The sequence below is a fragment of the Siphateles boraxobius genome, unplaced genomic scaffold, assembly GCF_051911475.1.
Source record: "Siphateles boraxobius isolate OS27281-9 unplaced genomic scaffold, OSU_SipBor_1 130, whole genome shotgun sequence".
NCBI lineage: Eukaryota > Metazoa > Chordata > Actinopteri > Cypriniformes > Leuciscidae > Siphateles > Siphateles boraxobius.
In genome coordinates this window covers 22,818,386-22,831,717 of record NW_027508734.1, presented here as the reverse complement: position 1 = coordinate 22,831,717, position 13,332 = coordinate 22,818,386, and the positions used below count along the sequence as shown (strand labels likewise).

Genomic DNA, 13,332 nt, shown 5'->3' with positions numbered 1-13,332 from the left:
AGAGCCCTCACAACACAATCACATAAGTTTTTTTTATGCTATGTTTACATTCTTGTCTTTTTTTCCAAACGATGGCTATACACAAACAGGCAGTGATAGAAAGTGTATGTGGCAATTTTTGACAGAGCCACACACAGGCTGCTTAGTGTGTGCAGCTCGTGCTCTGCAGCAGTCCCTCGGGGAGGCAGTTGCGATGAACTGGATGTCAACAGATGCACAAGGGGCTGTCGAAGTTTGAGAACTGCAGCACACCGGTTCGCGAGCAGTGGCCTGCCACAGCCACTGGGGGGCGATCGAGCTCTGCGCGCTGTGTAAACGTGCCTCTCGCGGCGGAGCACAGCTCCCCAATAACACGAGCACAATGGTCAACGGGCGAGACTGAGCGGCAGACAGATGCGCGCTGCGCATACTTACCTAAGGCTATTTCACATGGCATCCTAAAACTTTGATACATCTCGATTCTCACGCCGCTCGTGTGATTTATCGAGCCACGGAGCATGCTCTTGGTATAGCAGCACCTGCTTTTTGGTGAGTGTGAGTCCAGGCTTAAATGCAGGGGTGCCTGTTTTTTTGGGGAGGGGGGAGATGGGCAGGTGATGAGAGATCCTGTTGAATAAAGACCCAACGGCGAGCCGTGGCTAAAGCTGTCATCCATCGAATGCGATAACACCTGACTGTTAAGGTGTCATGTTCTGCTTTTGGCTACGTCGAGGAATATCTGGATTCCCTGAACAAGATGGAAATTTGGACAAACCTGGGATTTACATCTTCAGCCATCTCTAGCTTGTTATGTGAAGGGTGGAAGCTGTGAAGACGTCCTAAAATCATTTTCTACGTAAGTGGCTCGAATAATGGAAGGTGGAGTGCATGAGAGAGCTGATACATTTCGTGCGACGACTGTTTATAATTAATTGTCAGGGGATTTTGGATCAGTAACATCACGTGCTGTTTCCTTGGCTGGCCTGTTACCATTAGGGTGTGCCATATTATTATTATTATTATTATTATTATTATTATTATTATTATTATTATTATGTAGTACAATAATATTGACTTATGCCTTTGTTCCTGATTACTATTTAAAATTGTTTTGCTCATAAGCATATCCATCACAGTCTGCCTCGGCTACATTTGCCTTTTACAACACGTTTTTCTTTTCTTTGCAGCTGTTGCTGGTGTCAAGCGGATTTAGGGATTCATATCCACTGAAGGGGCAGAGGACGGAACAAACCTACACCCCACCCCTCCCTCACACATCGAAGATGGGAACCAGTGATTTCATAAACGAATAAAGTCTCTACGGTGACCGAGCACCTCAGTTAACGGAAAAGTGCCGCTCTCTCTCATCCATTCAGTTTCTCTTTGGAAAACGCGCGCGTGCACATGGATTCTAGAACTGTTGGACACATTTTTCTCATGATGATGAGGATGATAATGATGATGTCACCAGAAGCACGTCGCTTCGCTACAATTGTAAAGTCCAATTACAATAAGTGAAAGTGCACTGAAAGACCTTAAAGCACTACCGAAGGTAGTGGACCTACAGTGCCAGTGCATATGTGAACTTGCTGAACTCGTCTTTTGCTCAGCCTCTTTATTCCGCCTGTTTTCCATCATTCTGAACACTTCGTAGTTTGAGAAGATGGAATTTGCTATGGTGGGCGCGGACAGCGGGGGCTGCAATACCCACCTGCCCTATGGATATGCCCAGGCTCGCGCACGGGAGAGAGAGCGCGAGAGGGAGAGACAGTCTCGCGCAGCGGCGGCAGCTGACGCCGGAACGGTCGGAGAGGGAGGTGGGTCGAGTGGCCATCCCCAGAACCACCCGCAACAGAGTCGCACCGCCTCTTCAACGAATGCCAACAACAGTAGCACCGGCACCGCCTCGCGCCCCTCCTCCTCCTCCTCCTCCTCCTCCTCCAACTCCTCATCGCAACAACAGCAGCAGCAACACCACGAGCAACCACAGCAACTTCTCAGAGAGAGAAAAAAGGAAAGAGGCGTCGCGCGCTGGAGACGGAACCGCGCGGCACTCGGCGGGGATCTACGCCAGTCAGAGTTGGCGCTCCTAGGATCTGAGGAGGACGTCATGATCGAGGAGGACGAGGCGGAGGGCGAGGAGGAAGAGGAGGAAAAGGGAATCAGGAGGTCGAGTTTTGTTTATATCATGGATCATGATGAAGAGGAGACGGTTTCGTTAACGGACAGACGTCCTCAGTCAGGCTACGAAAATGTTTACAATGAGTACGGCTGTTGCGAGAGAGTTTTCATCAACGTGTCGGGCTTGAAGTTTGAAACTCAACTGAAGACTCTCGCCCAGTTCCCGGACACTCTCCTGGGGGACCCTGAGAAAAGAATCAGGTACTTCGACCCTCTGCGTAACGAATACTTCTTTGACAGGAATCGACCGAGCTTCGATGCCATTCTATACTTCTACCAGTCAGGGGGGCGTTTAAAGAGACCCGCCAATGTGCCGTTTGATATATTTTCCGAGGAGGTCAAGTTCTATGAACTCGGGGAAGAGGCAATGCTCAAGTTTCGCGAGGATGAGGGCTTCGTGAAGGAGGAAGAGAAGCCGCTGCCCGAGGACGAGTTTAAACGTCAGATCTGGCTGCTGTTTGAGTACCCGGAGAGTTCAAGTGCAGCCAGGGGGATCGCGGTCGTGTCAGTGTTGGTCATCGTCATATCCATAGTCATTTTTTGCTTGGAAACATTGCCAGAATTCAGGGACGACAAAGAATTCCACAGCCCAGGTAAAAACTCCACACAGGCAGACAATGGATTTACGCCATTCAACGACCCCTTTTTCATCGTTGAGACAGTGTGCATCATTTGGTTCTCGTTTGAGATAATCGTGCGCTTCTTTGCGAGCCCCAGTAAAGCTGATTTCTTTAAAAACGTTATGAACACCATAGACATCGTCTCTATTTTGCCTTATTTCATAACTCTCGGCACAGACCTAGCTCAACATGAAGAGAACGGGCAACAGGCAATGAGTTTCGCGATCTTGAGAATAATACGACTCGTCCGCGTGTTCAGGATCTTCAAACTGTCTCGACACTCGAAAGGTCTCCAGATCCTCGGGCACACTCTGCGCGCGAGCATGCGAGAGCTGGCGCTGCTCATCTTCTTCCTCGTCATCGGTGTCATCCTGTTCTCCAGCGCGGTGTTCTTCGCAGAGGCAGACGAACCCTCGTCACAGTTCACCAGCATCCCAGACGCGTTCTGGTGGGCTGTAGTGACCATGACCACGGTGGGCTACGGGGACATGAAGCCCATCACGGTCGGGGGTAAAATCGTGGGCTCGCTGTGCGCCATTGCCGGTGTCCTGACCATTGCGCTTCCAGTCCCTGTAATCGTGTCCAACTTCAACTACTTCTACCACCGGGAGACTGATAACGAGGACCAAACGCCCGTTGTGGAACAACCACCACCGGGCTGCCCGTATTTTACGGATTTCCTAAGAAAATGCAAAGGGTCACAATCGGGGTCGTCTTTAGGTGACAAGGCAGCTGAGTATATGGAGATGGAGGAGGGCGTGACAGAATCTCTGTGTGGGGGTGACACGCAGAGCCCTAGCAGAGGGAACGGTACTGACATAGGCAGAAAAAGCAGTTCACATTCACGAACCCTACAGACAGATGTATGATAATGGAAGAACGATAACCTCATCGGGAGGTTTTCATGAAGATGACTGCACAAATGAATCAGTTAACAGCACACATGCACAACTTGAAGACATATAGCCTACAGTAGCCTACGCGCGAGCGCTAAAACAAAACACACTCATTAAGTTCTGGACCTGAGCTGAAACATTTTTTTGCAATGTGGCTACTTTTGTAGAGAAACATGTAATCACGTGACAGGCAACGCAAAAATCACCAGCTTTACGTGACGTGGAGAGAGGTGTCTCTATCTGCCCACCTGTTCAGTTCAGTTGACAGAACTAAACTACTCCCGGTTCATTAATGAAGACAACAACAAGGAACTTGCATAGGCACTTTATGAGTTACATTTGTCAGTAATTGTAGGGAAAAGAGTCGAGTTGTTATCGAATGCTATTATGCAATAACGTTTAAATCGTTTGCACTATCATCAATTATGTTATAGTCTCCCAGTTTAATTCAGAGGAAAGAAACAGATGTAACACTGAGGTAGAGAGGGAGGATATCGAAAAACGACTAATAGCCTAACCATAATAAAAATTGCATTATTAATTAATTCGAAATAATAGCAAACATACGCTGCAATCTCCACTGTTGAGAACCAATTCAGTTAATAGTAATGACTTATTTTAACTTACCCAATTTAAATTATTATACATAATTGGAAAGCAGCATGTTGTAGCCTAACTTAAGGCAATGCTATCTTAAATCCCATTATGGCAAACGTGTGTCCGCATGGCAGTATTCAGTACTGCACTGGTAAAAAACAACAAAAAAACATTTAGCACACCCCTGTGTGATTATTTGTACGTTGTCCACGGTGACTAAAGCGTCATTATAGTCAGTCCCTTTTGTGAGTATTGAAAAACCAATCGATCATGTTAGTTTGTGTTCATTAGCACAATTAAAACATCACCACGCAATCAAGGATTCTTTTTTTCTCAGCATCAGTCACATTTTGGAATACTTAGGCCAAAATAACCGTTTCACATCGTCTCAAAACACCTTGTACAACAGATTCAGCGACACAATGGCTTGAAGGATCAGTTTGGCCAATGTTTTCAAGTTACTGTCATGGGAGTATATTTCAAGGGAATGCTTCATGCAACTATTTGTCTTCATCCCTTTATCAAATGACAATGCCTCCCTTTATAAAAAATGCTGACGGAAATGTACTGCACTGAAGGGAACATGAACTTGGTGGACTTCATGCACAGCAAATACTCATCCTATTGGAGTGCACGATTACCACTGAGCATGCGCAGTGAATCGCAGAACCCAGGTAAGCGTTTTCTGTGTTAAGAAATGGTTTAGTCACACAGCAAGTATATTGTCATTATTCACGCTCAGTGTTAAACGGCATCCAGATGTTTACGCATGTGCTCAGGTGTTTACGCATCTGTGTGGAACTACTAGTTGTCTGTCAGGGCTAGGAACAGGTGTTCCACGTGATCTCAGCATGCATGCGACTTCAGTTTGTATGTTTTCTCACTTTATAATAATATATCAACAATGCCTTGGATTGCTTAGCAACAAGAGCCTTATTGTCAAAGAGATGAGTAACCGTGCTGTGTTTCCTTGGAATCCAAACATCCTCATTGCTCATTAAGTGTTCTGAGCTTCATATCCTGATGTCATAATAGCTGTTACCATCTTTTTGTAGACAAGATAATTGCCATTTAATCTCAAGTAAACCGATATTTTGTCATTAATAAGACATACTCTTAGCACACTCCACAGGGAGATAACTATAGCCTCCTTCGGCCTGCCCATCTCTCACAACACGATTACTTGGCCAACGTGTACTTGTATAAAATATGCACACTTGATATTAGATTATCATAAGTGCCTTGCGTTTCTGCATGCTAATCTAAGCCTTGTGGGCTTATTTTAAGAAACGTTTAGAAGAAAAAGTAACAGACAACTGGCATTTTTAAACTGGTAATGCTGTCATCTCTATAAACTATGCCCACAGTGTACAGTGTCCCTTTTCAGTAGTGATCCTATTACAGCTTAGTAGTAGATGCACGACTGGTAATAAGTTATATGACATTAAATTACAGGCAGTGTTCTCTGTCTTTAAGTAAAATATATATTTTAAGCATACTATTGCTGTCTTTTTTTGACTTCATGCGTTTATAGTTATGCAAATATTTTAACCCTGAACAATATTTATTTTCTTAAAGGGGTATTTCACACAAAAATGAAAATTCTGTCATAATTTACTCACCCTCAAGTTGTTCCAAACCTTTATGAGTTTCTTTCTTCTGCTGAACAAAAAAGATATTTCGAAGAATATGGGTAACCAAACAAAAAAAATACTATGGAAGTCAATGGGGTCCATCACCTGTTTGGTTTCCGACCTTCTACAAAATATCTTCTTTTGTGTTCAGCAAACTCATACAGGTTTGGGGTGAGGGTGAGAAAATGATGACAGAATCACCCCATATTTGAGTGAAGTTGAACTATCCATTTAATGTACATTGCTGCTCTTATTAATAATTCATTGGTGCTTGGCCTTCATCTTCAAAGTCTTCATAATCTTTAATCAGAAGTCAATAACCTTACTTCCCTCTTGCTGTGAATTACTTTCCTTTTTAACATCACTTACTTCGCACAGACTATCAGATAGTCTAAGTCTAATGAATTAAGTCTAATATTTATACTCAGGAATTGTTTTAACAAGCTCATATTCATTTAATTGGTAAATATCCTGCTTCACTTGGAAATATATCATATTATGGATCTATCTGATATATTATATATATCTGTCTCTCTGTGTCTCACACATTAGTGAAAGAGAATGTTTTTTTTCATTTTATGTGGTGTGTATGATATTCAGGTCATATGATATACTTTTTTTCATGCCTTATGATAGATATTTTGTGTTATTATTTGCAGTGATATGGGAGTGTATTGACTGTCCCATTGCACTGCAAATAAGAAGCCTTAGTGAGTAGTCTTTGTACTAAATCTTTAGGGTTACTGTTGAAATCTGACATGATATTTAGTAAATGAGGATATATTGATAGACCTTAAACATTATGGGATTCTGCTTGCTGAGTCATGCTGTACTTTTGCACATATCCGCACAGGCACTCATATTCATTATAACCCAGGCTATTAAGCACTCGTTTACAGGTTAATGTTGCATAGCTTGTGGAGAAGTGTTACACTAGCTCTGTGTCTTCATTTTCTGCTGGTGTAGTTCATGTTGGACTGCACCAATACTTCATGGCACTAGTTATTTGCAGTGCTGAACATTTTTGGGCTGTGAAGTAATGACTGTTGCCCATCTTGAGCAGTTTCTCTGGGCCTAAGGCCATGTGTCCACCAAAGCGATTCTTCACGCAGCTGGCGTATTTTTCCAATTGTTTTCAATGGGAGCGCCACGTTTTTTAAACGCCATGAGCGTAACGAGGCGCTGAGCGTTTTTTTCACGCTGAAGCGCTGAGTGCTCGGCATTTTTTACAGGTCGCCGAGAGTTGAAGAATGTTCAACTTTTGGTAAAACGCAGCGCTCACCACTGTCACTTTTTACACAGCCGTCCAATCACAGTGTAGGAGGGGCGGGACAAATACCACACTGACCAACTGTCACAACATTATTTTTGTACAACGACGTCAACCAGCAGAGCTAACCGAACAAAATGGATGGAAAATAAATTTTTAGTATGAAACAAATTATCTGCGAAATCAGTTACAAGTAAACTGTGCTGCGGATATTCTGTATCATAGCAACGAATCGTCCCAATTGAAAGAACGCAGCGCTGCCAACTGCTTTCAAGCGCACACAGCTAGGCGTTTTCAGCAGAGCGTTTAGCATTTTCAGCTGGCTAAAAACACTTTGGTGGACACATGGCCTAACTGTCTTTGTTAATGAGTCCAAAAGCTAAATCTGCTTCAACTTCTGAGTATATTTTTTAAAACAGTCTTGTGCTGTAGTCCAGGTCTTGCATTTGTGAAATCCCTACCAAACTAAAAGTTGGCTTCTTACTCAGACTTTAAGATTTGGCATCTTCTCTTAATATGTCTTCAATTTGTCTTCCTCATTTGTGACCCTGGATGACAAAACCAGTCTTATGGGTCATTTTTTTGAAATTGAGATTTATACAACACATGAAAGCTGAACAAATAAGCTTTCCATTGATGTATGGTTTGTTAGGATAGGACAATATTTGGCCGATATACAACTATTTGAAAATCTGGAATCTGAGGGTGCAAAAAAATCGAAACATTGAGAAAATCGCCTTTAAAGTTGTCCATCTATGTTCACGATTGTGCTGCATTCACATGTTTTATACATTTACGGTAAGAAATTTACAAAATGTCTTCATGGAACATGATGTTTACTTAATATCCTAATGATTTTTGGCATGAAAGAAAAATTGATAATTTTGACCCATACAATGTATTGTTGGCTATTCCCACAAATATACCCGTGCTACTTAAGACTGGTTTTGTGATCCAGGGTCACATTTCTCTGTTCCTTCCATTTGCCTCCTCTTATCTTTCTTTCACAGCCATTGTAAAATAAGTACAGGGTGGAAGCATAACCCTCCGTTTGTGGCAGCCCCCCCCCCCCCCCGCCCCCCGCCTCACTTCTGTATATAAAAACTAAAAGAATCACACACTTGCAGAGACGAAAAAACAGAATGTAATACAAAATGTCATGTTGTTTAAAATGTAGGTCCATATGTGTGTGCTTTCTTGTCTGCGAGAAAATAATAAATCAATAAAACCCTTCACCCACATCACCTTCATAAATATCAGGCTCAATGCCACAGTAAATGGATATTAAACTAGATTTCCTAATATCAATCACCCATGACTATGACAGAGAGTTTGCCATATTGATAGATAAGTGTAGCAGCACTCATTCCCATAACACTGAGTCTCTGTAAATATCAAGATTGGCATTTGAGCAGTGTGGAGGACCAGAATAATGTGGCATTAGTCCAACTGAAAGCAATCAGCATCACCCCACTCGGGGCATTAATTAGCTGTCGTGCGTGATGTGTGTCGTATGACACAGAAGTGTAGCTGTACTTGGCTTGATCACCACACATACACTGAGGCTTAGCGGATGATGGGGAAATCAACAGCACTATAGATTAGAAACTGAGTTGTCATGGCAGATTTTTCACTCTGTAATCCCCTCATCTTCTTCCTGTACATCTGAACAGTATAAACTACAGCACTGCACGTGTTAAAATTGGTTGGGCAGAAAAACACAAGCTATAGTTACCTTGTGTAACCTCATAAATGAGCGTTTTTATTTCTGCTGCTAAGTGTCATCTGAACCGTTGTTAGTGTCAAGTGCATTGTGTGGCCCCAAGCACAGGTGGTGTGATGCAACTGACAAATTAGCATTACTTCTTGTTTTGTGTAGAACAATGTTAAACATCTTAATGACACAGAGGGACATGTTCGTGCTCAGAGGGGTACAAACTGGGCTTTTATGATCACAGGGCTTAAAGGGTCACTCCACCTCTGGAAAGATGAATGTGTATTTAAAATGGGTAATATATGTAGAAGAAATGTGAAATTATTTTTGAATTTGGAGCTTTCTAGACTGATAAAAGACAGAAAATGTATTTTTGGCATGTGGATGAAAGACAACAACTCCCAGAATGCACTTGCTTCGCTGCCCTAGCAGGCCACGCCTACCGGTAACAGAGCGCTATAGTTAAACAACAAGTCTAGGCTACTAGTGAGTTTCTGTGAGTCTGGCGAAAATGTGTTTCGAGATCGCCCAAAATGTCCGGGATTCGGCTTTTGCGTTCTACTGTCACCATTCATCATGTTTACTGTGGCGAGCAGGACGAGTGAAGGCCGTGTGGAGAACGACGCGAGGCCGGTGGCGTGATTACTGACGAGCGACACCTGTGAGTCACACCGGTCTCGTATCTCTCACGGAGGAGCGGGAATTTTCTTAGCAATGTTAAAACGCACATCAACCAATCACTTGTTTAGCGTTCATGTAAACACTACATTCAGATTCACCAATCAGAATGAATTCAGTTAGATTGAAACAAAAGCTGTGCATGTAAACAATGAATGGCGACCGCAGAAAGCAAAAGCTGAATCCCGGACATTGACGGCCGGACATGTCTGGGAAAAAGTGGACGGTAACCCCTAAAGTTACTACTCAGCTTTCTCCACAGAACAAGAGCCTGCTAGCTTACCTTCCAAAAAAGATGGCTGACACTATGTGTAATCCCAATCCTCCATAATGCATCCGTCTGCGTATTCAGTACCTTCGTCCATATTTTCAAAAAGTTTCTGCCGGTGAACTCAAACGCACTGGCACTGATCTGTAATTGGTCTGTTAGCGCATTAGGTCCAGCCCCCTATGGGCGGTTTTGAAAGGGTGAGATCTAGTGCTTGTAGTCTTTACAGAAATCCCCCTGTCTTACACTTCCTCCTACAATGACGTAAAATGACGATTTTTGCGTCATTGTAGGAAGAAGTGAAAAAGATAAATAGAGGATTTCTCTCGTCTCAGGGGAAAATGAGAGAGTGTTGCACGACCATTCAATAGTATAACTGTGTTTCTAAAAATGGAAAGCTTAATGCAAATGGGTGGAGTGACAATATAATAGCACCAGTGTACAGGGGGTTTGGTTTAATTCAGTCTTAGATAGCTAATCAGCTAAGATAAAATTCAGTAAGAGGTCAATGACCATGATCAAGAAAAGGAAAACTCTCATAAAAGGAAGAAAAACTCTTTGTATTCGTGTTGGTTTCATATAGTTTTTGATATATTTCTGAGCCATTTTCAAGAAAAGCTTCAGTTTCATGAATGTGGTGCAACTATGAACTAAAATTACTTTTGTAAAATTGAATAAATATACAAAGGGGCTAAAGGCACAGCTTAAGACAAATCTGCTTTTCACTACGCCCATAGTGTATGATTACAGAAAAAAAAGTTTTTACTGATCATTGGAGCAACATATTTTGTATGAGAATAAATCATAAAAATGGTTTAAAAATCTTATAAATGTATGAGGTTGCAAGATGGGCCTTTTACCCCACACATGGGATAAAAGGCACAAAGTATTTACACATTAAAATGTCATTAATATATGTTCATTTTAAAAATACAGAAACAAAATGATATATATAATATACAATTGTATAAAAATATACAATTCTGAAAGCATCAAATCGAATCCCACAATAATTCAATCCAGATTTACAGTGGTAACTAGGGGTGTAACGATACCCTCATGTCACGATTCGATACATATCACGATACTGAACTCACGATACGATATTATTGCGATACTCCAAGACATATGATAAAAGGTTAACTAAAAATATACTGTTGAGTAAAATGCTAATTTTGATATTACATTGTGGGTTTAAATGAATAGGCTTGGACTCTGTACTTTTAACCCAAGGACAATGGTGACACCAGAATAAAAATATTCATGATTCTGAAGCTGAAAATACAGAATTATTTTAGACGAATATTCTTGCACTTTTTCACTGACTAGATATATTTCAAATAATGTTGGACACTTTTTACTGGTCAGGTAACATAAGACATTGGTATTATCAGGACCCACAAATATTCCCCCATTGCATTATTATACATTATATTCAACATTATATATTGTAGTTTAATGTAGTACTGACACTTGAATTTTTTTCTCACACAATAAATTTTTTTGGGGGGGGTGAACTATTCACGATACATATTGTCACTATCCACGATACGTATTGTCGCTTTTTTGTATTGTGATATATTTTGGCACGATATATTGTTACACCCCTAGTGGTAACAGATAATTGAAATTATATTATATTATTACAGTATATAATTAATATCACACTTTTATATACTTAATATTATAGAAATGTATTATTTGGTGAAGTGTTTGTTAAAAAGCCTGAAATGTTCTGGATTAGTGATGACGACAAGATGAAATGGTTGTTTAATTTTAATGTGTTTAAATTGGCTGCTTTTGTTTGAAAAGCCTGGATGAGACGGCAGACTTGTTTATTTAAATAAGTTCATGTATGTTGTGCCTACTGTCTGACAACTGGTCTTTTGTTGATGGTATTGATGTCTTACAAGCCCTTTAGGGCTGGGCATACAGTAGTATGCAAGACACAATAATAAAAAAAACTATTCATTCAACTATTCATTCATATATATGTTGGTTTCATTATAAATATAAGGTGGACTCCCAATTTATTTATGTCAATGCAGGCAGATCTAGCCTGTGAAAACCCAGACGAACTTCCGGCAAATTTAGATTTGCTCTGCAAGTTAGTCTGGCGAAGAGCCCATTCAAACTCATTTCCAATATTTCCAAATCGAGGCACCAATCACAAACGTTGAGGCGGGCTTTACAAGATGACGATCGATCTGATTGTCTGGAGGTCTATTTAATTGCTTACAGAGGTATTTGAGCGACGTCCTTTGGTGACGCCCCTTTGGAAATGAGCTGTGAATGAACCTTCCCAAGACCCTAACTCAGTTACGACTGAGAAGGGTCTGGTTTTAACCAGGCTAAAGCAGATCAATAATATTGTTGAAAATTAAGTGTCTTCAACTAAGCAATACAAGGGCGATGTTGGCAAGGAACCAAAACTCCATCAGGTGACAGAATGGAGAAAAACAAACTTTTTCAAACCTTAAAACTGGCCCATGCCTAGTTGGTAACCAAACTGTTTTGGCCTAAATGTTTATATGCAATAAATTCTATGTTGAATCTGTCTATTTGATGTCTATGTCTATTTGACTTTTTTCTGATTTAACACAATATTGTCTTTTAGAGGTAATTTCTCAGCCAAATATGATGTGCAATTAATTAATCGGCACATCATTTAATTAATTAAACATTTTAATCACTTGATATATACTGCACATATGAGCATTATGCTTTTGTGTAGTTACATCACATGACATTTTACAACTAGAACTAGCCTTGTCATGCAAAGGTCAAATCATGTGATATTTTAAGATACTTATTGGCCTTGACACACAGTCATGAGGGTCTGCAGGGGTCCTTTCTATTATATCCTAATAGAAATTCATGTTTCTGTACATGCACCACATGAATTCTAAAATATTTAGCATAGAATTCTTTTAATAAGTCTTTTTTTTCTTCAGTATGATATCAGGACAGTCGTATCACCAATTTTGTTTTTAAAAGGGTCTTTTTAAAACATAAATAAAAACATGCCTACCATAGAATAGATGTATGCAGTCATTGTATTTGTGATTTTACAATCATTTTAATGTATTTTGTATTAAATGAATAGATAGGACAGAAAATAAGTGTCACGTCATTGCTCTAAAAGCTGATTCAGGGAAAAATTCAGTGCTTCTAACAATAGGGTATTTTACATTCAAGTCATGTCTGCTGAGTTTTATACACTCATATTTTCCATCAATTCAGACAGAATGACTCTGCACCTGAGTGTGTGGAGGAATAGACTTGTTGAACAAATATTCCTTTTCTCCTGCTTTTGTTCCATGAGGAAGTTTCAGTTCTTTTGAAGCTCAGTTCTTTAGTTGTCAGCATATCCCTCCTCGACATGTTTGTTTGTGTGGTTGACTTGTCATTGGCACGCACAAACACACACACATAGACAAAAACGCTTCCCTTCGGGGTTTAATAACACTCCCATAGGGCAGGGCACTGGAGGTC

General features: G+C 40.9%; 1 protein-coding gene across 2 annotated transcripts in view; it reads left to right on the top strand.

The window, feature by feature from the left end:
- The first annotated feature begins 374 nt into the window (after positions 1-374).
- Positions 375-13,332, top strand: part of kcna4 (potassium voltage-gated channel, shaker-related subfamily, member 4) — a 134,574-nt gene continuing 121,616 nt past the window's right edge. The window contains exons 1-2 of one of the 2 annotated variants that reach the window (XM_077228674.1): positions 375-835; positions 1,167-4,947. In XM_077228674.1, coding sequence (XP_077084789.1) covers positions 1,643-3,649 — 2,007 coding nt within the window. In that variant the 5' untranslated portion in view covers positions 375-835; positions 1,167-1,642 and the 3' untranslated portion in view covers positions 3,650-4,947. Of the gene's footprint in view, positions 836-1,166; positions 4,948-13,332 lie in introns of those variants that run through there. The other variant, XM_077228673.1, reaches the window with a different exon arrangement.